This window comes from Chlamydotis macqueenii, chromosome W, assembly GCF_036417535.1.
Source record: "Chlamydotis macqueenii isolate bChlMac1 chromosome W, bChlMac1.mat, whole genome shotgun sequence".
Taxonomy (NCBI): domain Eukaryota; kingdom Metazoa; phylum Chordata; class Aves; order Otidiformes; family Otididae; genus Chlamydotis; species Chlamydotis macqueenii.
This window is the reverse complement of record NC_141592.1, coordinates 53,848,329-53,874,738: the sequence shown is the minus strand read 5'-3', so window position 1 is coordinate 53,874,738 and position 26,410 is coordinate 53,848,329. Positions and strand designations below refer to the sequence as shown.

General features: G+C 42.8%; 1 protein-coding gene across 1 annotated transcript in view; it reads right to left on the bottom strand.

The window, feature by feature from the left end:
- Positions 1–26,410, bottom strand: part of LOC147596817 (ras GTPase-activating protein 1-like) — a 96,278-nt gene that overhangs the window by 6,102 nt on the left and 63,766 nt on the right. The window contains exons 15-21 of the mRNA XM_086769652.1: positions 19,202–19,374; positions 18,888–19,047; positions 18,568–18,710; positions 17,713–17,828; positions 9,061–9,147; positions 5,986–6,053; positions 527–615 (exon numbers count right to left, since the gene is read on the bottom strand). Coding sequence (XP_086625778.1) covers positions 527–615; positions 5,986–6,053; positions 9,061–9,147; positions 17,713–17,828; positions 18,568–18,710; positions 18,888–19,047; positions 19,202–19,374 — 836 coding nt within the window. The remainder of the gene's footprint in view (positions 1–526; positions 616–5,985; positions 6,054–9,060; positions 9,148–17,712; positions 17,829–18,567; positions 18,711–18,887; positions 19,048–19,201; positions 19,375–26,410) is intronic.

Here is a 26,410-nt window from a genome sequence, read left to right as displayed (position 1 = left end):
TATCCTATGATTTGATGAATACTAGAGTATGACTGCTACCCTTTTGGTCATTGACAGACAGAAAAAACAGTCCACATACTTCCACCATTATGTCTGAGTTTATCTGTTCACATAGCATTAAAATATGGTTGCATCACTCTTTATAATACCTACTAGTATGGTCATTGGTTCATCAATTATTTTAACAGGTCACTGCTTGTTTTTCATACTACCAGATTCAAAATATTCATGGTATGTACCAAATCATTCACGTAAGTTTCTAGATGACTCGTTCTCAAATGATTGACTCCTCTTTCCAATTCAGACAGACTTTATGCTCTAGTTTAAATCAATACCCTGTTGATCTCCAACTGAAGAGGACAGAAGAAACCGTAGAAACAAGGTCTCCTTGCTGATGAAGACACCGTAGGTCACGCATCAGGATTTGCACAAGAAAATGGCAGCAGATTTTTGTCTGTATTAAACAGGAACATTGAAATGTATTGGAAATGCAGTTCTAGGCTGTTCTGTGTAAAGTTATATTCACCTTAGCTCCAAATTCAACCAGATTTGCTAAATTCTGTACAGATTTGGCGACCAGCGTCAGCGTTCTTGCAGCAGTAGGGGAAGGAGAATCTAATAGGAATACAAAGTAGAGAGTTACCAGTCATTTCGTTTAAAATTTCCAATAGTCACATGAAAGTTAATCTCTTCTAGAATTTGTTATTTATCATGGAATTAAATACTTTGAATGCTGTAACAGAACTGCATGTAGAAAATATCTCATGATCAAGGAAACTTTTGTTGTTTTAGTAATTATGTCCACAAAAAATATTAATATGCATATCTGATTTTCTGTACCAGTTGTTTAGAGAACAAAATAAGCAAAATAAAGTGTTCCTCAGAAGTCTAAGATTAACAAAAGTTTTATGAATTAAGTGAAAAGTCTTTTCACAAAAATCAAACAGCTCTGTTAAAAGGAAGATTATTTGTTGTTAGAATCTGTTGTGGTTTTGTTTAGTGAGGGGGGGCCTAAGGTGGTAGCTTCTGTAGGAAACTACTAGAAGTCACTTCACTTTGTTCAGTGGACTCGGCCGGGCCTAGGGCGGACCTGCTGCTGGCCAAGGCCGAGCCTATTGGTAGCAGAATGTTCCATGATAACGCCTCTGCGATAACGTATTTAAGAAGGGGAAAACAGAAAAAAAAAAAAGAGAAGAGAAGATGTGAAGCAGCTGAGCAGGGGCAGAGGCGCAGAGGGGGAGGCGCAGGCCTCATGGGCCTTGCAGGCCTCACCCTCTGGCCTCTTGCCAGGCGGCCGACTAGGCCCGACCAAGCTGCAAGAAGTGGAGAGGAGATGAGCTGGATGATGTGAACAGATTCTGAGAGGCGTCTGCCAGCCTGTTGTGAAGAACTTTTCTTGTGAGAGGAATGGCTGCAGACGCCAAGGTCAGTTCAGAAGGAGGGGGAGGAGCAATGCGGCTCCTGGCCAAGATTCCCCTGCAACCTGTGGTGACGACCATGGTGGAGCAGGTTGTCCCCCTGCAGCCCATGGAGGTCCACGGAGGAGCAGAGATCCACTTGGAGCCCGTGAAGGACCCCACACCGGGGGAGGTGGATGCCTGAAGGCAGCTGTGGCCCATGGAGGGCCCTCTGGGACAGCCGTTCTGGAAAGACTGAACTCCGTGGAAGAGATGACCCACACCGGAGCAGTTTCAGGAAGGACTGTGGCTTATGGGTGGGACCCCACAACAGAGCAGGGGAGGAATGTGAGGAGTTCTTTCCCTGACCATGAAGCAGCGGCATGAAACAACACGTGATGAACTGACCGCAACCCCCATTCCCTCTTCCCCCCTGTGCTGCTTGGGAGGGGAAGGGAGATAATGTTAAGCTTGGGAAGAGGGAGGGGTGGAGGGAAGTTATCTTGGTCTCTGTCTCATTATCCTGCTGTTTGTAGTAATAAATTAATAGTTTTCCCCAAGTCGAGTCTGTTTTGCCCGTAATGGTAACTTTAAGGATTTTCTCCCTGTCCTTATCTCAAACCTCGAGCCGTTTTTCCTTATATTATCTCTCCCTATTCTGTCGGAGGGTGGGGGGAGTGAGAGAGAGACTGTGTAGTCTGGTCCCCATCAGGGCTGAACTACGACAGAATCTAATGAAATAATTAAGTTTACCCTTTTCCTTATTTGCATATACCCATATAAGTAGGTCTTGCATTGTTATACAAATTAAACTTTTAATTACGAATACCAGGAAAATAGGCTAAACATTGCATGAAATCATGGCTTGTATTTCCATGAAAGTATAGCTATTTACTGCACAAATCAAATGCTAGAAACTCCTGGTACAATCACTTGTTGGAAAAAGTTGTTTTAACTGACTAAGAGACTAGTGTTAAGCATAGGGTTTTTTGGTTTGTTTTTAAATAGTTATGGTCAAATCTGACTTTCCACTTACAGGTCTTTTAAGTGTTCCAAAATTGACATGGTTATTATATAAACTCTAAATTTCACAGTGCTTCATAAGAATGCTATATACTCTTCACTGTCTGTCTGTATGTTTTGATCTTCTGTCTTCCTGCCCCCTTCCCTGCTCGGCATTGCAATTAATCAAAAAATAAGTTCCAACTTTTTAGGTATAACTGGAGCTTAGACTGAGGCATTAATCATACAACTAATCTCAGTTGTTCGTAGCATCTAGTGCTTAGTACTGTACATCCCCTTGAAGAAGCAATGCTGGAAAACATTACTAGCCTTAGAATTATGAAGTTCAGGTGAAGAGAATTGATCTAAAGAAGTGTATTATTTTTAAAAAATCAACTAAGAAGGTTGAAACAAAGGACTTAACTTTTTCAGTAAAGATTTTTGAGAACAGTGTTGAGGTGACAGGATAGGCACACTGCTGCTGAAACTGAACTCTATCTATATACCCAGCCTTCAGAATATTTCCCCTTTCCCTCCCCGCCCCATTATAGCAAGGAAGTATGTTAGAAGCTTTGCTCCAAAAGAAAAAAAGTCACCTCCTTTTTTTTTTTTAAAAACAGCTCTAACAGCCCTATATAGAGCCTGTAAATTTACCTTAGTGAAAGTGAAGAATACTATCTGAACTTCTAAACAGAATTAACACAGACAAGTTTAAATGGGATTACACAAATTTATGGATAACAATTCCATTTACAGCTAAGGACACAGTGGTCTCAATGCAGTCCCCAAGTTAAAAAATATGTAACTCACAAATCTGAAGATAATAATAATACTAAAGAAAGGATCCCCATATACAAGGCCATGGTTCTTAAATGCTTTCCCCAAAGTGTATATGAAAATGATTAAAGGAAGAAAGGAACTTTTGGACTGACTCAGGCCTTCTAATTTAGTATAGCTTAAAGAGAGAGAACAGAAAACTTGTTATGTTGTCTGAAAAGCTGCCTATAAAGGTGAAAAAGGAAAAGTTTTTCCCCAAAGGGATTCCAACACAAGTGATTTCTGATTTCTTTCTATTTCCAAGCCAACATTTTACAGGTAAAATTGAGAAGGTGTTAGGGAGGGAAGGAGGAAAAACAACAGCTACTGCAAACCAAATACCCTCTAGGTTGGGAACCTAACATAACATGTGCAAACTTTTTAAAACTATGGAACTCAGATGTCCTAATATTTTAGTACTACAGTTTTCCCACCAGTAGTTTATGCCTTGCCTTTCCTCCTCCCACAAGGATGTATTGGGTTTGTGCGGCAAGGTTTTGGTAGCGGGGGGGCTACAGGGGTGGCTTCTGTGAGAAGCTGCTAGAAGTTGCCCCCATGCCCGTCAGAGCTAGATTCAGCTGGCTCCAAGATGGACTTGCTTCTGGCCAAAGCTGAGGCAATCAGCAATGGTGGGAGCATCTCTGTGATAACATATTTAAGAAAGGGTAAAAAATGCTGCATGACAGCAGCTGGGAGAAAGAGGAATGAGAATGTGAGAGAAACAACTCTGAGGACACCAAGGTCAGTGAAGGAGGGGGAGGAGGTGCTCCAGGCAGCAGAGCAGAGATTCCCCTGCAGCCCATGGTGAAGACCATGGTGAGGCAGGTTGTCCCCCTGCAGCCCATGGAGGTCCACGGAGGAGCAGAGATCCACCTGCAGCCTGTGGAGGATCCCACATCGGAGCAGATGGATGTGCCTGAAGGAGGCTGTGACCCTGTGGAGAGCCCAGGCTGGAGCAGGCTCCTGGCAGGACTTGTGAACTTGTGGAGAGAGGAGCCCACACTGGAGCAGTCTGTTCCTGAAGGACTGCACACCATGGAAAGGACCCATGCTGGAGTTCATGGAGGACTGTCTCCCATGGGAGGAACCCCACACTGGAGCAGAAGAGTGTGAGGAGTCCTCCCCCTGAGGAGGAAGGAGTGGCAGAGACAACGTGTGATGATCTGACTGCAACCCTCATTCCTCGTCCCCCTGCGCCAATCGAGGGGGAGGAGGTAGAGAAAATCAGGAGTCAAGTTGAGCCCGAGAAAAATGGAGGGGTGGAGGGAAGGTGTTTTAAGATTTGGTTTTATTTCTCATCATCCTACTCTGATTTGATTGGTAATAAATTAAATTAATTTCCCCAAGTCAAGTCTGTTTTGCCCATGGCTGTAATTGGAGAGTGATCTCTCCCTGTCCTCATCTTGACCCATGAGCCTTTCATTATGATTTCTTTCCTCTGTCCAGCTGAGGAGGGGATTGGTAGAGCAGCTTTGGTGGGCACCTAGTGTCCAGCCAGGGTCAACCCACCACAAAGGAATACAGCAAAACTTAAAATTTTAAATCCCATCAACACAGCCTTATGTGCAGAACAACAGTAACACATACTAGTTGCTGCATCTGTAAGACCTCAACTACATCTGTAAGTTAAAATGCTCAGAAACATTTCTAGGTACTTGAGCCAACTACCATGGAATAATCCATGCCCTCACCATTAAAGTTTCACAACAAAGCTACACACCAACTGTGTCAGATGTGTTCCTTTATGCATGCCAACATTCAAATCACACCTAAGAATTGTTTAGGAGAATGCTATTTGATATCACCCAGAACAGTGCTACAGATCAGTATAGCAATTTCACAATCCCGTTCTAGCAAACAGGAATAGTCCCTGTCACTGTTTTATTTACTGATAGAGATGCACTCTACAAAGAGAGCATCAAAGAATAGGGTAATGCTTTTGTACTGGGCCTGGCTAGGACAGAGTTAATTTTCTTCATAACAGCTTATATGATGCTGTTTTAGATTTTTGACCAAAACAGTACTGATAACGCACTAATGTTATAGCTTTTGCCAAACGATGTTTACACAGCATCAAGGCTGCCTCTGTTTCTCACTCTGCCTCCCCAGTGAATTGATTGGGGGGTGCACAATAGGCTGGGAGGGGACACAACTGGGCAGATGACTTGAACTAACCAAAGAGATACTTCATAACATATAATATCATGCTCAGCAATAAAAGGGAAAATAGGGGTTTTATGGGTGTCAGCCATCTTTCACTCAGGACCTGGCTGGGCATCTGTCTACCCATGGGAGGTGGTGTATATTTGCCTTCGCATCACTTGTTTTGCTCCATTTATCCTTCACTTATTAAACGATTATTTATTGTTTTTTTGATCTTGACCTCCAAGTTTCCTTGTTTTTATTCTTCCTTTCCTCTTCTCCCATCCCACCGAGGGTGAGGAGGGAAGTGAGCAAGCAACTCTGTGGTGCTTATCTGTCCACTGGGGTTAACCCACAACAAATTTCTTTATGAAACACATTTCTTTAACATTTACTTTTTCTTTTTTTTCTTTTACTTTAAAACAAGACATTGGGAATAAACACTGTCTAACCTTTGAGGGTGAAAAACATATGCTGGCTGTCTTAGGGAGAAAGTCAATCAATTTATATGGGTAACATGACTTTGGACACAGTGTTCAAAAGACTTCATATTTTGCTAAATTAGGCACTAAAGTAAGTTCATGCCTATTACTACATAAAGTATGAATTCAGTCTGAAGCATAATTACCTGAGATGATATTAAACATCCTTGGGTTCAGGATAGCAGGACAAATCAGTCGAAGAAAAACAAAGCCACTGAAATGGAAAAAAAAATGTATTTTGGTCAATAATAAAGTTAAAGAATTAATGTAAATGTAGTTTTAAGCATTTAAGTCAGTGTGGAAATCTTTTTGAGACAGATGACAAAAACCAAACAACCAGCCTACCCTCTGTGAATATGTTTGTTAATTAAGAATGTCTTGTTATGATTTCAACTATGATAAAAACTGAAATAAAACCAGGCATATTGATTTCCCAATTAAGGTGAACCTCTGAAAACACCTGGGAAAAGTTTAACTATAAAGCCATACTAAAGCCTGTAGTCTAGGACCTCACTGGCTTTAAAAAGGAGGAGCACTTCGTCTCCTGCCTCCCACAAGTATTCTACTGTCTACTACAGCAAGTAATTCATCCTGTAGCCACTCGCTTCCCCAAGCCAACATAAGGACAGCAAAAGTGCACAGTCAGAATGGAATCTCTCTTTTGGCAGCAACATGGCCTTAGTTCAGCTTGAACCAATCCATATCCTGATAACAGTACACTGTTATCCTAGAAGAATAATACTAGATCAGCTACTTTCCTCACAGAAGCAATTACTGTCACCCAGACAATCTAGAAAGCTAGGGAAAAGTGCTCAGTTTGACTGTAGAACTAGGAACTTATTAAACAGAAACTCAAAATAGCCTTCAGTTTAGCATCTAACTTTCTGTTGACAGCTGAAGTAAAAAATATCCATCTCAGGTTAACCATAATTCTGGAAGATTGCTATAAAATGAAGTGACATATGGATCAACTAAAGCAATCTAACTCACCTCTCATTTTGTTCCAAGTGTGCAGACACTACCAGCAGACTGCTTTTTTCACTACAGCAATACCAAAGCCTGACCACTTACAAAACAATGGAAGTGGACCTTGCACTACCTTGCTTGTTAAGTATACAGTGATGGCATTGTCCATTATTAATTGGAAGTGACACATGTAGCAGTAAGGTTAACACACCTTTCATGTGTCCAAGACACTTGAATTCCAATATATACTGTTATAGAAGTTTCCTGTTTCTCCAAGAACCATGGATTATGGGCTGACAAAACACTCCTGGCCCAGTGTAAAACAAAAGTATTTTCTATGAGATGAACTTAAAGCTATGAGGAAGTAAATAATTTTGAAGTCATGGCACATACAGCCTGAAGTTGAAGACAACTGGGGTAATGGACCTCACAGATACAGAAGATTTGCTGCTTCTTGCACTGGACAAGCTGTCTAAATTAAGAATGAGTCAATATTGATACATGGGTTTTTACATCAGATAGAAATGGCAGCACTTCCTGAATGATATAGAAGGGAAGCTATCCAGACACTTAAAAACTATCCACCTGTCTCTGAATATGTAATCATTCTTGGACCAAAATTAGTTCAATAAAATATAATATTCTGCACTAGAGGCTCCAAAAAAAAAACCTGTACTCTAGGGACAAGTCACAAGTATCCACTTATGAAGGCTAAGATGATGAGAGAAAGGGACTCAATATTTCTAGTATCCAGCAAAGACTCCAGGAAAATTCTGAATGTCAGCTGTATCCACTTAAGGAAAGCCACATGGCTCTCTGGAGATGGGGAGGAACAGAAAGAGACATGGTATTTGCTTCTAAGTTCTACACCCTTGCAATAGGCTATCCCAAACACCTCTGATAAGAGCAGACTCAATTTGAAGGAAAAACCCCCGCAGAACACTGTTGGCAAGCATTTTATTGAAGATTTTTCTTCAAAAAAATAATGAGTCACTATTGTCACAAACACTAAATGATAGTGAAATAAGCATGGAAAGTACTGTACTAATTAAATTAACATTTACTGAAACACTGTGAAGGAACGGCTCCCATGTCTTCGTTTCTGCCTCCAGACAAAGTGATAAACAAGAGCCAATGAAAAATAATCTGTAAGACAGTTCAATGGGAGATTAACCTCAGCAAATCATATCGGTGCCAGATACTGGCCTACCAGCAAGCTAGGCTTGCAAAAAAAAAAAAAGGTAAAGCAAATGTAGAAGAAATGTGGCTCTGATACCCTTAAGCCTCCAGTATCATTTAGAACAACAGTGTCAAGACCTCATTTTTGCCAAAGATTTTTTTTTTTTTTACTTGCACTGGCAACTGACAGTGTTAAAGGAAGAACTATTTATTCAATTGATTTATGAATGTAGACTGAAGTTTTCGTACTGAGTGTCAGTTCAGAGGAGCTAGGTTCAGTAGCCTGCAACATTTTTACAGAGGCTCTGGAATGTTTCAACATGATTGTGCTGGAGCAGAGAAATGAAACAAAACTGAGACAGCACAGAAGTACATATTTTCAGAAATGAACAGTGTGTTGATTCTGAGTGATCAGCACTGGGAGTCTTCACTGATGCAGAGAACTATGTATTCCAATGCAGACAGTACCTCAGTGAAATCTAATGACAGTCCAGTCACCTTCCTGAGAAGGTATTAGTTTTCTTAACATGTTATGTCTGCATTTTAAAGGACATTCAGCTTAGCATGTGTAAGATTTTTCCAATAATTAACACACACTACATAGGAGTCCCTGGATAAAGTATGATCTTCCCAGATGTTATATGACAGGAACATCATCTTCAGAGGTTACTGCTCTCCAGAGGTATCACAAAGGTTAACTGTCACATTGAGAGAACTTTTTCTTTCCCAACACAAAAAAGGAAACCAATATTTTAGATTAGTTTGTAAAACTTAAAAAAATACAAGTAAATTCAAAGTCAAAGCTATTACTGACCTCTATACTCTATACTACACCTCTAGCAAGGCTCCAACAGCATGACTAAGAATCTAGCAAGCTCTCAATCCTTACTTGGGATATTATGCCCCAGTACCATAATGATCCTATATAGGTTACAGGAATATTTAAGTAGTATAAAGTTTTGGCACTAAAAGAAAAAATAGATAAGCACACTGAAGTATAACAGTAATAAGATAATAAGATAATAAGTAATAGATATTAAAAGATTATTTTCAGCATAAAGTGACAAATAACTTACCTAACAACTCTTGTTCTCATTGTGGTATTAGCTGGCCACTTGTTTTGAACAGACTTCTGCAAGCATCCATAAATATATCTCAATGTCCTGTAAAAATAATAGCTAATTAATAATTTCATTAAAAAATTTCACTGAATAAAAAAAGCTGGTCAGAAATGATCTAGTCCAACCTCCTGCTTAATGCAGAACTATTATCAATGCTAGGTTTATAATTCAGACATAAGGTTTAAAATAATTTAAAATCTGCTATGACAGTCCATTTACAAATGACAAAGAAAGTCCTCGATTAATACACTATTCTATTTGTACAGGTAAAATTCTGATTATTCACATGTGCATTAAATGTTTTATAATACTTCTTTTCCTATTTCTTAGGTAATGCTTCTTTAAAAAAAAAAAGAAAAAAATAATGGTTTGGTGTCTTTTTTTCTTGTTTTTTTTTTCTCCACTTTTTAATTGAATGAATAACAATTTGTGTATCCATAAATACAGGTTAGGTGTTTAAAAGTAGTTAAGCAATAGTCCTCTCCTATCAAAAAATGTGATCACTCTGGTGTATTTCAGAAAATGTTAAGAGATGCACCATACACTTAAAAGAATGAAGCTTTTAATGCTAACCTTGCCATCACTGACACAAAAGAAACTTCTGTGCTATTCTGTCATTTTGTGGTGGGTTGACCCCGGCCAGCAGCTAAGCCACCACCCAGTCACTTGCACACTTCCCCTCAGCAGGACAGGGGAGAGAATCAGAAGAGCAAAACCAAGAAAAACTCATGGGCCAACATAAAGACAGTTTAATAGGTGAAGCAAAGCTGTGCATGCAAGCAAAGCAAAAGAAGGAATTCATTCACTACTTCCCATCAGCAGGCAGATGTCCAGTCACTTCCAGGAAAGCAGAGCTTCATCACGTTTAACAGTTATTTGGGAAGACAAACGCCATAACTCTGCACATTCCCCCTTCTTCCTCCTTTCCTCAACTTTTATTACTTTATTACTGAGCCTGACATCATATGGTATGGAATATCCCTTTGGTCAGTTGGGGTCAGCTGTCCCAACTGTGTCCCCTCCCAACTTCTTGCACACCCCCAGCCTACTTGCTGGTGGGGGAAGAGCAGAATGGTGAGAAAAACAACAACCCTCAGCACTGTGCAAGCACTGTTCAGCCAAAAGATGGGTGTGTTATCAACACTGTTGTAGTCACAAATCTTAAACATAGCACCATACAGTCTGGTATGAAGAAAATTAACTCCATCTCACTCAAACCCAGTACAAATCTCCACCCCTTATTCCATACAATTTGCATCATCCTTGGGTCCTATACTATCCAGTACATCCTCATTAACCACCACTCCCTCCTTCCCATCCTTTAGTACACATACAGATATCATTCCCTTAGTCTATGGGCCACCCCATGAAGTGTCCATAAAATGTCCATTGAGTTCATTTAGTCTGTGACTTGGGCTCCATCTGTTATGGTGGTCACTCAGGACAGGAGAAGTGATGTGTTGTGTGGAGTTATTGGGCACCAAAGCCAGCTCAGGTTGGGTCACTGCTGCACTTGCCCAGCTTCTTGCAAAGCTCATCCACCAGTAGTTTTGATGGTTCCTGTTATAGCACTTCTTATAGCATACAACTGAAATAATGGATTACAACAGTTTAAACATATATCCATTACAATCTGCACCTCTGGTTCTTTTTGACCAGGATACAGAGTTTAACATTGCAATGAACTCCATCCCTTGCCTGTGCTCCAGCACAGATCCTCCATGGGCTGAAGTCCCTTTGGGGGCATACCTGCTCTAGTATGGACTTATCTACAGGCCACAGTCCTTTCACATGGGTGTACATGCTCTAGCGTGGACTTATCCACAGAACAAAGTCACTTCGACTCCAGTTCATATTGGAGTTCTAGCATGTCCAGTATGGCAGCACTCAGCAGTGGCATGACTTCATTCAGGCCACGATAGTCTACTGTTAACCTCCACCCTCTGTCAGACATTTGTACTGGCCATACGGGACTGTTAAAAGGTGAGTGACTCTTACTGATCACTCCTTGGCTCTCCAATCACCGAAACAGCTCATGGATGGGAACCAGAGAGTCTCAGCTGGTGCGATATTGCAACTGGTTCAATGTTATGGTAGCAATTGGCACCTGCTGTTCTTCAACACACAATAACCCCACAAAGGAGGGATATTCCATGCGTCTGGGCAAGGTAGACAGATGCTTGATCTTCTCTGTATCCATGGCTGCTACATGAAAGGCCCACCAGTACACTTTTGGGTCCCTGAAGTACCCTCTCCTGAAATAGTCTATGTCAAGGATACATGGAGCCTCCAGGCCAGTCACACTAGGATGCTTCTGCCACTTATCCCCTGTAAGGCTCACCACAGCCTCCAACACAGACAACTGTTGGAATCCCCTTGCCACTCCAGAAATCCAGATGGGTTCCACCCCCTTAGACTCTAATGGCATTAGGGAACACTGTGCACCCATGTCCACCAAAGCCTTATACTCCCATTGGTCTGATGTGCCAGGCCATCGAATCCACACAGTCCAATAAACCCGGTTGTCCCTTTCCTCTGCCTGGCCAGAGGCAGGACCCCTCTCTTCTTGGTTGGAGCATTCATTACCCAACTCCTGTAATTGCAAACCAGAAGTCCCTTCATTAGGATCAGGAGGATCAGCCCTTCTACTGTGTCTGGGGAATTGCTCAACAGCAACCGGAGCACTAATGTTCTCTGGATGGAGCCTTTTTGGCTGCTGTTTTTCCTTGCAATTCACATATGTTGTCTTCTAGGTTTGAGGTAGGTGCAATGCCCCACTTCCTCATGCCTTCCCTGTGGTTGCAGAGCTAGAACCACCGGGTGGTACATGACGTGCGCCCACAGTTCCCTTTCCCCTGAGCAGAGAAAGGCTGATTTCATACAACACTCTTGATAGCTGAGACACCAGACTGTAGGGGTAAGGAGAAAGAGATATTCTCTTCAAGTTGCTGGAACTGTTGGGACAGTTTCTCCACAGCTAAGACATAGGACTGTAGGGTCAAGGAGGAAGAGAGATTCTTCAGAGCATCAGAGCTGGCAGGCCAGTTTTTCCACAGTTGGTGCCTCGATGTCTGTCCAGTCCATTATCACCAGGGTGCTGGCATACAATGTCGGTGCATTCCATACAAACTTCCGCCACATAGACTGCAAATACTGGACTTCATCCAGATCTTTGGAGGCCTGGTTATTGTCCAGGTTGCTGTAGGTCACCTCCACTACCGCTAATTCCCTCAGATACTGAATACCTTCCTCAATCATGGTCCACTTCCCTCGGTAGTTTACAAGACCTTCCTTGAGGGGATACCTTGCCTTCACACTCGACAGGAGCCACTTTCAGAAGCTGTGGATTGATGCCCTTCTTTCAGTCCCTTTGTTAATTCCATGGTCCCTTGCTAGGGATCCCAGCTGCTGGTCTTCCCTACCTTCTAATTCCTGACTGTTGTTCCCAGTATCCCAGCACTGGAACAATCGGGTGATAATTTGCTCATCTGGCTGGTGGCCATAATCTTTCCACATATTTCACAGCTTGATCAAGGATAGGGACTGGGTGATTTCTGACTCATTTATGACTTCATTCTCTTCCCTCTCCTGTTCTTATGACTGCTCTGCTGCAGAACAGGCTGCCTCTTCTGATTCTTCCTCCTGCTCTCCCCTCAGGAGGAGTTTCTTCCTCCCTGACTAAACAATTAGACCTCTGCTTCTATTGTTTCTTCTTGACTATAGGAACAACTGTTATAGTTGAGGGTTGGGTCTCTGGCTTAGCTACAGTATTTGTTTGTATGTCCTCAGATCCAGAGACCCTCTTGAGCCCTTCAAGTGCTGAACAGAGGTTCAGTAGGTGTAGAGTAGGCCCCAGCACAGTGCTAGAAGTTGTCTCTCTGATACAGACAAGGCATAATTTCTTCAAGTGTTCTGTCACTTCAATAGCATTCCATGCCTGTTCAGGTTTCAAGTCCCACAGCACTGCAGGGGGGAGAAAACTCTAGGTACCTGCCCAAGTTCTCCCACATACCTTGCCTCAGGGCACATCCCTGTGTGGCATTCTGAATTAGTCAGGTACCCTGTCAAAAAGCCAGAATTAGATTCACAGCAGGTACCAATATAAGCATTCTGGTCACACAAGGATATTCCAGAAATTGAAGAGCCATTGTAACAAGGCAGGAAACATCTGCCCCTGAGGAGAAGAAAGAGGAGGTGCCATTCTTCATTTCCCCCACAAAATGGGTCCCAGAGAAGAAAAGGAAAAAGGTATAATTGTTAGTTGTCTCTGAGAGTTGGTTCCCAGAGTACTGGGACAACAGCAATGCATGGCACCAACACCAAATTAGGCTCAAGGCCAGTGCTTTTACCATAGCTCTCCCAGGCAAAACACAACAAAGTGATAAACAGCACAGCAAACTGCAAAAGCCAAAAGCAGCCATTAACGAGCTCTAGAGACTGAGGCAGAGGAAGAGATGGAGCATGTCATGGAGCAGATGATGGAACAAATAAATCAGTATCGAGAACAAACAAGTCAACATTGTGACCAGCAAGAGCAAGTAACAACTTGCCAAGTAATAACTAAACAGCTACAACAACTATAAATGTAGTCTAGCACACTCAGATCAAATCTGTTGTTATCTAGAACCTCTCAAGCCCCACACTGGTCACCAGAAAGGACTGTAGTGGGTTGACCCCGGCCAGCAGCTAAGCCCCCACCCAGTCACTTGCTCACTCCCCCTCAGCAGGATATTGGCAGAGAATCGGAAGGGTAAAAGCAAGAAATATTCATGGGCTGACATAAAGACAGTTTAATAGGTGAAGCTCTGCATGCAAGGAAAGCAAAATAAGGAATTCATTCACTACTTCCCATCGGCAGGCACTTTGGGAAAGCAGGGCCTCATCACGCATAACAGTTACTTGGGAAGACAAATGCCGTAACCCTGAACATCCCCCTTCCTCATCCTTTCCCCCAGCTTTTATTGATGAGCCTGGCATCATATGGTGTGGAATATCCCTCCCTTTGGTCAGTTGGGGTCAGCTGTCCTGGTTGTGTCCCCTCCCAACTTCTTGGGCACCTCCAGTCTACTTGCTGGGGGGGAGGAGGGAGAGAACAGCATGCAGTAGCTGAGGGACAAAAAAGAGAACAAAAAAAGGAAACCTCCACGCTGTGCAAATATTGCTCAGCAGTAGCCAAAATATCAGTGCGTTGTCAACGCTGACTTAGTCACAAATCCAAAATACAGCACTATACCAGCTACTATGAAGAAAATTAACTCCATCCTAGCCAGACCCAGTACATAATGCAAAATTTAGCATTTTGTTTACATTAAAAGCTAATGCTAAAAAAGTGAAAGAAAACCGTTAGCGCTATGCACTTTTTATTCAATGGTTTCAGTCCAAACAAGTTATTTTAGCTTTTTTTTTTAAAAGGAAAAGAATAACCTGTGCATTTCCCTAATAGAAGTAATCACAGCAGGGTGTCATTCTACAACCACCCATTTGTATTTTTAATGCTGTTAATAATTCCATCTCTTTTTTTTCAGAATAGGAGGACTGGAAAGAATTGGTAACCAACTTAAATACATACAATTGTCTGCTAAATAGCACTGTCCTCTACCTCTTTGTGGAAATAATATATAGATTTTTTTTTTTTCTTCTTTCTCTGACCCCTTGTATCTAGTAGCTTCTCCCTTGAAGAAAAGCTAACCAAAAGCTTATGTGCTGTACTGGGTTTGCATGGCAAGGTTGTGGTAAGTAGGGGGGCTACAGGGATGGCTAATGTGAGAAGATGCCAGAAGCTTCCCCTTTGTCTGATAGAGCCAATGCCAGTCGGCTCCAAGATGGACCCACCGCTAGTCAAGGCTGAGCCAATCAGCGACGTTGGTAGCACCTCTGATAACCTATTTAAGAAGGGGAAAAAAAAAACTACTCTGCAACAGCAGCCAGAATAGAGTGAGACTATGTGAGAGAAGCAACTCTGCAGACACCAAAGTCAGTGAAGGAGGGGGAGAAGGTGCTCCAGGCACTGGAGAAGAGATTCCTGTGCAGCCTGTGGTGAAGACCATGATGAGGCAGGTTGTCCCCCTGCAACCCATGGAGGTCCACGGTGGAGCAGATATTCACATTGCAGCCCATGGAGGACCCTGTGTCGGAGTAGGTGGATACATCCAAAGGAGGCTGTGACCCCATGGAGAGCTCATGCTGGAGCAGGCTCCTGGCAGGACCTGTGACCCCGTGGGAGAGAGGAGTCCATGTTGGAGCAGGTTTGCTGGCAGGACTTGTGACCCCATGGAGGACCCACACTGGAGCAGTTTGTGAAGAACTGCAGCCTGCAGGAAGGACTCACGTTGTAGAAGTTTGTGGAGAACTGTCTCATGTGGGAGGGACTCCATGCTGGAGCAGGGGAAGAGCATGAGGAGGAAGGAGCGACAGAGACAATATATGATGAACTGACTGCAACCCTCATTCCCCATCCTGCTGTGCCACTTGGGGGAGGGGGGGAGGGAGGAGGTAGAGAACATTGGGAGTGAAGCTGAGTTTGGGAAGAAAGGAAGCATTTTAAGATTTGGTTTTATTTCTCATTACCCTACTCTGATTTGATTGGTAATAAATTAAATTAATTTCCCCAAGTCTGTTTTGCCCATGATGGTAACTGGAGAGTGATCTCTCCTTGTCATTATCTTGATCCAGGAGCTTTTCGTTATATTGTCTCTCCTGTCCAGCTGAGGAGGAGGAGTGATAGAGTGGCTGGGTGGGCACCTAGCATCCATTCAAGGTCAACTCATCACAAGTGCAAAAATTCATTCAAGTTTTTTTTTTTTTCTCAGTACATATAACAGGCCTAAATAAACTAGTCTTAGGACTGATTAGTATAAGATAAACTTAAGATAAACCAAGCTCTGCCCTCCCTGAGACAGAAACAATCACCAGGAAAAAAACCAAGATCAAGAGGATCCTGTATCCTACCCCAGAAGGTTGTAGCTAAGAGGAAAATAATGAATGGAGGCAAGTTCACGTTCAGGGCAGCAGATGAACTCCCTCTTTGCCCACTCAGCCTTCCCAGGTGCCTCTGTACAACAGTTATGAGGCTCTAGATGTGGAGGGCCACTCAATGGATGATGTGGATGACGGGCCATCTACACCAGAGGTGCTGCCAGGGTCAGAAAGGCCTACCCCCTGTACCATGACCACCTCCAGGAGGTAACAAAGACAGGTTATAGTTGTAGGAGACTCCCTTCTGAGGGGAACAGAGGGTCGAATATGCAGAACAGACCCTCTTCTTAGGGAAGTCTGCTGTCTCCCTGGGGCCCACGTTAAGGACGTCACTAGGAAACTTCCTAGCTTTGTACAGCCCTCAGACTACTACCCATTACTGCTCTTGCATGTGGGCGGCGATGAGGCTGCAATGTGTAGTCCAAGGGTGATCAAAGGAAACTACAGGGCCTTGGGATATGATGGATGGGCTGTTCGGTGGATGAGGAATTGGTTGGATGGTCGCATCCAGAGGGTAGTGGTCAACGGCTCAATGTCCAGATGGAGGTCAGTGATAAGTGGTGTCCCTCAAGGGTCCATACTGGGACCAATACTATTTAATATCTTCATCAACGACATAGACAGTGGGACTGAGTGCACCCTCAGCAAGTTCGACGATGACACCAAGCTGAGTGGTGCAGTTGATTGACTTGAGGAAAGGGATGCCATCCAGAGAGACCTGGACAGGCTTGAGGAGTGGGCCCATGCGAACCTCATGAAGTTCAACCAGGCCAAGTGCAAGGTCCTGCATCTGGGTCATGGCAATCCCAGGCACAAATACAGGCTGGGCGGAGAATGGATTGAGAGCAGCCCTGAGGAGAAGGACTTGGGAGTGCTAGTGGATGAGAAGCTCAACATGAGCCGGCAATGCGCCCTTGCGGCCCAGAAGGTCAACCGCATCCTGGGTTGCATCAAGAGGAGTGTAGCCAGCAGGTCGAGGGAGGTGATTCTGCCCCTCTACTCTGCCCTGGTGAAACCCCACCTGGAGTACTGTGTCCAGTTCTGGAGCCCCCAACATAAGAGGGACATGGACCAGTTGGAGAGGGTCCAGAGGAGGGCCACGAAGATGATCAGAGGGCTGGAGCACCTCTCCTATGAGGACAGGCTGAGAGAGTTGGGGCTGTTCAGCCTGGAGAAGAGGAGGGTCCGGGGAGACCTTATAGTGGCCTTCCAATACCTAAGGGGGGGCCTACAGGAAAGACGGAGAGAAACTCTTCAGTAGGGCCTCTTGTGACAGGACAAGAGGTAATGGTTTTAAACTAAAAGAGGGCAGATTCAGACTAGACATAAGGAAGAAATTTTTTTACAGTGAAGGTGGTGAGGCACTGGAACAGGTTGTCCAGAGAGGTGGTGGATGCCCCATCCCTGGAAACATTCAAGGCCAGGTTGGATGACGCTCTGAGCAACCTGATCTAGTTGGTAATGTCCCTGTTCCTTGCAGGGGGGTTGGACTAGATGACCTTTAAGGTCCCTTCCAACCCAAACCATTCTATGATTCTATAAAACCAATAAGAACACCATTTTACAGTGCAATGTAAATCACACAAACAGGAATTTTCAAGTATAAATTTGAACAGAAGAATGCAAACTTACAGAGGCAGTATCTCTGCAGCCATGAATATTTTCTCCACCAATTCTGAAAGTATACTGAGTAGATGTGCCAAATTAGTGTTTACATCTTCATTTTTTTCTAATTTTGAGGGATTTAACTAAAACCAAAAGGAAAAAAATAAGTTTCTTCTCTTGAATAGAAGTACAAATATAATTTGTTAATATTACACACTGAATACTATTTCAAAATAAATTAAATATTCTACTGCTGTACAAATCTCAGACTTGTACAGAACTTACAGATCTGCTTCAGGAGCTAGCCTGGAAACTAATGTGAGAAAGCAATGCTTTTAAGTTCTAGTGCACTATGCTTTTAACAGCACAGACATTTAACACTATCCATAACTACTCATCTTTTTTTAACTACATATATTTTAATATCTTTTAATCCAGTCTTCTGAGGATACTCCCCTCCCTTCCATAATTAAGATCAAGTGAAACAGAAGTTAGGAGGATCGTTTTTAGAAAGAAAGATAGGATCTAACACAAGCAGTTAATGTAAAGGAGTTTTAAAATTAAACTATAGTTCAGACATTGACTTCTAGTATATCTGGAGCTTACCAGAAGTTATTTAGGGTAGGCCACTCAGTAACTACTACAAAAGAATCTACAATTGCTAAAGAATAAATACATAAAATAAATTAGAGTTTTAAAACTTATTTAAAAGTGATGCTATGAACATTGTTCAAGCTAACATTTAGAAAAAACTCATAATCAGTTCAGTTCCAGTATTGAAACTATTTCTGAAGGATTCATAAATGCTTCCAAAGCAAACCACTAGTAGATCATCATTTCAACAAATGAAATTTTTAAAAAACCCATAGTTCAAGGTATCACCTCACAGGACTGCTTGCTCTCCATTATCTTTAATATACTGTCTTTCAGTGCATGGTGAACAAAATGTGTTGCTGTAGCTTTCATATATTGCTCCATAAGCGTACTTGCTAAAGTGGTGGCACGAAACAAAGTAGTAGCTTCATCTGAAAAAAAAATAAAGTGAAAAGTTGGGAAAAGGAGACAACAAAAAAAAACAGAGGAAAAAATATGCTATGTTCACAGTTTGATATATGATGTAATTAAGAGAGGAGAGAAACAAAGACATGGGGGCCCTTCCCTCTCCAGAGTTTCAGTAAATGTTAGTGTAATTAGTACAGTACCTTCCATGCTTATTTCCCTGTCATTTAGTGTTCGTAACAACAATGACTCAAGCTTTTCATGAAGAAAAATCTTCAATAAAATACCAGCCAACAGTGTTCTATCCTGTCCACAAACATGTGATAAGGCATAGACTACATGCATCTCTTTCTGGAGTATGAGCTGAAAGAAAACCAGAACAATGTTCAGAAACTTGTCCTAACATAACAGTCACTACAAATACTACTTAGTGATGTCTATTAGTGTTATTGAAATCTGTCTCAAACAACAGAGAAAGTGAATTTTGACAGAAAACCTGAGGAAACAAACTTAATACCTCTTTAAACTCACTGTACTCCTCTTCCGGCATGATCTTCTCCATAGAATACCGTGCTCGAACACGCAAAGATCCTGGCTCAATACCCTTCAGTGGTATATGGGAACTGAGTTGAAACCACTCATCTGTTGCATGTCCTTTCTGTAATCGGCTTAACTGGCAACGCATAAACACTTTAGGAAAAAAACATCATTAAGTAGGTTATCTCCAGCAAAATACTGCTAGTACTGGATAAAAAAAAAAGTTTCTTTTCAGCACATGTCATCTTGTTTCAGCAAGAGTATTAATAAAAACAATCAAAATTTGTGCCATCAAATATATTGACAGATTATCTCTTAGATGACTTAACAGATTCCTAAAAACTGAAAGTTGAAATATCAAGCATGCTGCAAAGAATGTATACATGCAGATATTAACAAAGTTTTCTTTTTAACACCCAAATAGAGGAAAAATATCCCCTCTCCCTCAGCTACCTAGCAAATCTAGGCAGCAATCAGAAAATTAAAACAGGTAAAGTGATTAGAATTCATTGTCCTCTTTTGTAGCCTTGGGCTCATACCTCCATTAGGTCTGCTCTTGAACCTCTTTGTTACCATTTTTAGTATTTATTATTAGCATTACTACATCTTTCCCAAATGTTGCCTGATGTATTTCTTTAATACTTAGGAACTCCCAGGTTAAGGCTGTAACAGTTTATGCAAACCATATAAAAAAGCATTCCCAAACAGCTTACTGCCCAAATAATGACAAAAGTCAATCAAGAATGACAAAAATCATTAATTCACTTTTTTTTTGTGGTGTTGGTACCTTAAAATTACTAAGGAAAGACCTGCACCAGCCTATTCAACCATAATTGAAAGTCTGGTCTGATAGCTGACTAGTAAGATGCAGCAGTCAGACCACTGACCATTCCAAAATAAGCACATGCCTTCCTGAACTGAGTTACTTCACACAGAAAGGGCTCAGATGCTTGCAGAGGCACCATTCTACCTATGATATAGTCACAATGTTCCAAGAGAGATACACAGTTTCAGTTTCACATTTAGCCTGTCAGGCTGTCTGGAACTTGCAAGCAAACACTCTTTTTCTGCAACTCTCACTGGAATCCACTTTTAATCAAGTCCCTCACATTTAAACAAAACAACCACCCAAACCACCCCCCTCAAACCAAAACACAATCAAAATCACCATCACATACTTGTTTTTCACTTTTCTACAAAGTCTATGAACAGTTCTAGCAGACTTTCCACTGCCCCAATTCAGCAATATGTTGGGATATCATTTCCATAATCACATAATGGAACAAAATAACATCACATTTCTAATACACACCTCATATTTCATATTCTTTGGAGTTGATGAACTGATAAAGTAACACATTCAAGTCAGTCAAGCAGTGGGTAAACCAATTCTTCATCATCTGCTACTTAACACAAGTGTGGATTGGACTGTCTTTAGACCAGATAATCAAATGAATTTCCCAAAATATTTTTTCTGAACAAAGCTCTCATGTCCTCAACTAAGCAATGTACTTCCTTCTTGTTTTCCTTGCGCATATAAGGCATATATCTCATTGACAAGAACAGTGAGATACAGGATTCAGAAAAATCTGATTATTTAATTTTTCCCATGGTTATATAGTACCACTTCCTAGCAATAATATAAATACTATAATTGTGATTTGATCTTAAAAGATCAAAACAGAAATAATAATATATGGACTGCAAAATACTTGTTATCATAATTTATATTCAAAGACTTAAAAGGAACACCTTCTGCTACTTAGCAACATATATTGAACTATTAGTCTATATTCAATAAGAGACTGCCATTAGTTGAGAATTTAAGGATGTTTACACTTTGCAGCCTAGCACATTACGATAGAATAACAAATATACAGAAAAAAAATCAATAGTTGATACCTTCTCTGCAAGCACAGTTAAGAACTATATACAACAATCTCTTGAGAGAGAGAGAGAGACTGCGTAGTCTGGTCCCGATCGGGGTCTCGATTTCCTGGAGAGTACAGGAGGGAAGGAGCCAAGTCTATAACCTGCCATAGTAGGCTTATTTCCCAGTGCTACAGAAGTGATAAATGTGTAGCACAGTTATATTTTTTTCCTCCAGCTGCATATTCTCAAATAGCAACTTCAAAAACAAGCTGTGGCACTACTACAAACTGCCTGAAAGGAGAGACAGAGGCAATGTGCGCTCACAGCCGAGAAAGCCAATCGTATCCTGGGCTGCATCAAGAGGAGTGTGGCCAGCAGGTCGAGGGAGGTGATTTTGCCCCTTTCCTCCGCTCTGGTGAGACCTCACCTGGAGTACTGCATCCAGCTCTGGGGACCCCAGCACAAGAAAGACATGGATCTGCTCGAGTAAGTCCAGAGGAGGGCCGCAAAGATGATCAGAGGGCTGGAGCATTCCTCCCCTATGAGGACAGGTTGAGAGAGTTGGGGTTGCTTAGCCTAAAGAAGAGAAGGCTCCGGGGAGACCTTATAGCAGCCTTCCAGTACCTAAAGGGAGCTTATAAGAAAGATGGGGAGGGACTCTTCAGCAGGGAGTGTAGTGATAGGACAAGAGATAACTGTTTTAAACTGAAAGAGGGTAGATTTTGATTAGATATTAGGAAGAAATTCTTTACTGTGAGGGTGGTGAGGCACTGGAACAGGGTGCTCAGAGAATCTGTGAATGCCCCCTCCCTGGAAGTGTTCAAGGCCAGGTTGGATGGGGCTTTGAGCAACCTGATCTAGTGGAAGGTGTCCCTGTCCACAGCAAGGGGGCTGGAACTAGATGATCTTTAAGGTCCCTTCCAACCCAAACCATTCTATGATTTCGCTCTACGGACTTGACTGAATGAGGTGACTGCCTGAGTATAAAAATGTTTTCTTTTTCAACATGAATTAATCTGAAATCAACCAACTATTACCCCAGTGCAAAACCAAACCAGAACTTCCACTCCAGCTGAACCCTAGATGGAACTGCTCTGAGACATTTACTGATTTAACTGTCTGATCAAATTTGAGCATCCCAATTTTTAGTAGCAACAGAAGAAATCTAACAATATATTCCAGAGGTTTTGGGTTTTTTTTTGTTTTTTTTTTTCCTTTTTCTTTTTCCAAGCCATATTTATATATTTATTTGAATAAATTATTATCAAACTGTTAAAGAAACAATGAAAACAAGTAAAATTGATGCTAAAGTGTTAAATACAATTTCTGAATATTTGACATACTTTTTAAAGGCAAAATTACAAAAATAATAATGGAATGAATACTCAAAATAGGCAAATTTCAAAGTGAAAGCCTTAAGAAGTAAAGAAATATTTTTAAATATTTGTATTGGGTTTAGATGGGATTGAGTTAACTTTCCCCATAGCAACCCTCATAGTGCTGCTAAGAGAAATGGGGGGGGGCATTCATAATTAAGGCATTTGTCTTCCAGAGCAACCACTACACATACTGAGGCCCTACTTCCCAGGAAGTGGCTGGATATCACTTGCTGATGGAAAGTGGAGAATAAATCTTTTTGCTTTCCTTTGCTTCTGCGTGCAGCCTTTGCTTTTCTTGATTAAACTGTTTTTATCTTGACCCACAAGTTTTTCATCGTATTTTTCCCCCATCCCGCTGAGGAGGGGGAGTAAGAAAGGGTCTTGGTGGGCACCTGGTGGACAGTCAAGGTCAACCCGACACAAATACTGAAAGAAAAAAAAAAAAAAAAGCCCTCATACTTGTACCATTTTGGTATTTAGTTTTGTGTGTTATGATGGAAGAAAAAGCAGTGAAACCAATACCAGATTTTTGGGCCCTCAATCTGCTTTATGTGACAGGAAAAACAAGCAGGAAAGTTGACTTAATGGGTTATCTGGGAAGATGAGCCTCACATTACTCCCACTTCAGAGCTACCCCAGCCCCTGCTATGGGCACTGCGATTGCTTCGGCCCCCATGCCAGGCACTGTGGCTACTCAAACCTCGGCAAGCAGTACCAAAGAGAAACCGAAAAACCAACCTACACCAGTATCAGTTGCCCCTGTATAGAAGAAATACACCAAAAAATCAGTTCGCATAGTGAAAGATGATGATGAACCAGGGCCGTCAAATGAACAGGGAAGGAGAGGCAGTCACCTGATCCCTATCCCTGAGTGAGCTGCGAGATATGCGAAAAGATTTCAGCCGTAATCAAGGTGAGCAACTTGTCACCTGGTTGCTCTGATGCTGGGACAGTGGGGCCAGTAGCCTGAAACTAGAAGGTAGGGAAGCCAGGCAGCTGGGATCCCTGTCTAGGGAAGCAGCCATTGACAGGGCGATTGGAAGAGAGTCAGCAGCCTGCAGCCTCTGGAGGCGACTCCTGTCAGGTGTGAGGGACAGGTATTTCTTTAAGGAAGATATTGTATGCCACCCAAGCAAGTGGACCACCATGGAGAGAGGAGGTTAACAGTGGACTATTGTGGCCTGAATGAAGTTACCCCACCACTGAATGTTGCCATGCCGGACATGCTAGAACTTCAATATGAACTGGAGTCCAAGGCAGCCAAGTGCTATGCCACCATTGATATTGCCAACGCGTTCTTCTCCATCCCTTTGGCAGCAGAATGCAGGCCACAGGTTGCTTGCACTTGGAGGGGTGTCCAGTACACCTGGAATCGACTGCCCCAGGGGTGGAAACACAGCCCCACCATTTGCCATGGGCTGAGCCAGGCTGCACTAGAAAAGGGTGCGGCTCCAGAACACCTGCAATACATTGATGACATCATTGTATGGGGCAACACAGCAGAAGTTTTTGAGAAAGGGGAGAAAATAATACAAATCCTCCTGAAAGCCGGTTTTGCCATAAAACAAAGCAAAGTCAAGGGGCCTGCACAAGAGATCCAGTTTTGAGGAGTAAAATGGCAAAATGGATGTCGTCACATTCCAACGGATGTGGTGAATAAAATAACAGCTATGGCTCCACCGACTAACAAAAAGGAAACACAGGCTTTCCTGGGCGTGGTGGGTTTCTGGAGAATGCATATTCCAAATTACAGTATGGTTGTAAGCCCTCTCTATGAAGTGACCCGAAAGAGGAATGATTTTAAATGGGGCCCTGAACAACGACAAGCCTTTGAACAAATTAAACAAGAAATTGTTCATGCAGTAGCCCTTGGGCCAGTCGGAACAGGACAAGATGTGAAAAACATCCTCTACACCGCAGCTGGGGAGAATGGCCCTACCTGGAGTCTCTGGCAGAGAACACCAGGGGAGACTCGAGGTCGACCCCTAGGCTTTTGGAGCTGGGGATATAGAGGATCTGAGGCCCACTATACTCCAATTGAAAAAGAGATACTGGCAGCATATGAAGGAGTTCGAGCTGCTTCAGAAGTGATTGGTACTGAAGCACAGCTCCTCCTGGCACCCTAACTGCCAGTGCTGGGCTGGATGTTCAAAGGGAATATCCCTTCTACACATCATGCAACGGATGCTACCTGGAGCAAGTGGGTTGCACTGATCACACAGGGAGCCCGAACAGGAAACCCCAATCGCCCAGGAATCTTAGAAGTAATCACAGACTGGCCAAAAGGCAAAGATTTTGGAATGCCACCAGAGGAAGAGGTGACGCCTGCTGAAGAAGCCCCACCGTACAATAATCTACCAGCAAATGAGAGGTGATATGTCCTGTTCACTGATGGATCCTGTCGTATTGTAGGAAAACATCGGAAGTGGAAAGCTGCTGTGTGGAGTCCTACACGACGAGTGGCAGAAGCTGCTGAAGGCCAAGGTGAATCGAGTCAGTTTGCAGAGGTGAAGGCCATCCAGCTGGCTTTAAACATTGCTGAATAGGAAAAACGGCCTGTGCTCTATCTCTACACCGACTCATGGATGGTGGCAAACGCTCTGTGGGGATGGTTAAAGCAATGGAAGTAGAGCAACTGGCAGCGCAGAGGCAAGCCCATCTGGGCTGCTGCACTGTGGTAAGATTGCTGCCAATTAGAGAAGCTGGTTGTAAAAGTACGTCATGTAGATGCCCATGTACCCAAGAGTCAAGCAACAGAAGAACATCAAAACAACCAGCAAGTGGATCAGGCTGCTAAGATTAAAGTTTCCCAAGTAGACTTAGACTGGCAACACAGAAGTGAACTATTTTTAGCTCGGTGGGCCCATGACACCTCGGGCCATCAAGGAAGAGATGCAACATACAAATGGGCTCGTGATCGAGGGGTGGACTTGACCATGGACACTATTGCACAGGTTATCCATGGATGTGAAACATGTGCTGCAAGTAAGCAAGCCAAGCGGCTGAAGCCCCTGTGGTATGGAGGACAATGGCTGAAGTATAAATATGGAGAGGCCTGGCAGACTGATTACATCACACTCCCACAAACCCACCAAGGCAAGCGCCATGTGCTTACAATGGTGGAAGCAACCACTGGGTGGCTAGAGACATATTCTGTACCCCATGACACTGCCCGAAACACCATCCTGGGCCTTGAGAAGCAAGTTCTCTGGCGAGATGGCACTCCAGAAAGAATTGAGTCAGACAGTGGGACCCACTTCTGAAACAACCTCATAGACACCTGGGCCAAAGAGCACAGCATTGAGTGGGTATATCACATCCCCTATCATGCACCAGCCTCTGGAAAAACTCAAGGGTACAACGGACTGCTGAAAACTACACTGAGAGCAATGGGTGGTGGAACCTTCAAAAACTGGGACAAACATTTAGCAAAAGCCACTTGGTTAGTCAACACTCGGGGATCCATCAATCGAGCTGGCCCTGCCCAATCTGAACTTTTACATACTGTAGATGGTGATAAAGTCCCTGTGGTGCATGTAAGGAATATGTTGGGGAAAACAGTCTGGGTTATTCCTCTCCTGGGCAAAGGTAAACACATCTGTGGGATTGCTTTTGGTCAAGGACCTGGATGTACTTGGTGGGTGATGTGGGAGGATGGAGAAGTCTGATGTGTACCTCAAGGAGATTTGATTCTAGGTGAAAATAGCCAATAATTTGAACTGTATATAATCATCTCTGTAGTTCTTTTATGTCATATCCAAGGTACTGCAGCAAGAATCACCCTGATCAGGGAAGAATTAACTTCAATGAAACTGAGCGACGTGCAGCAGTGATGGAACCAGAACCGGTGACCAACAACTTCCTTGAGATCAACATCTTCAACTCGCAGACCATGGACGTGATACACCAGCCACGCCAGAGGTACCAGCTACGAGTTC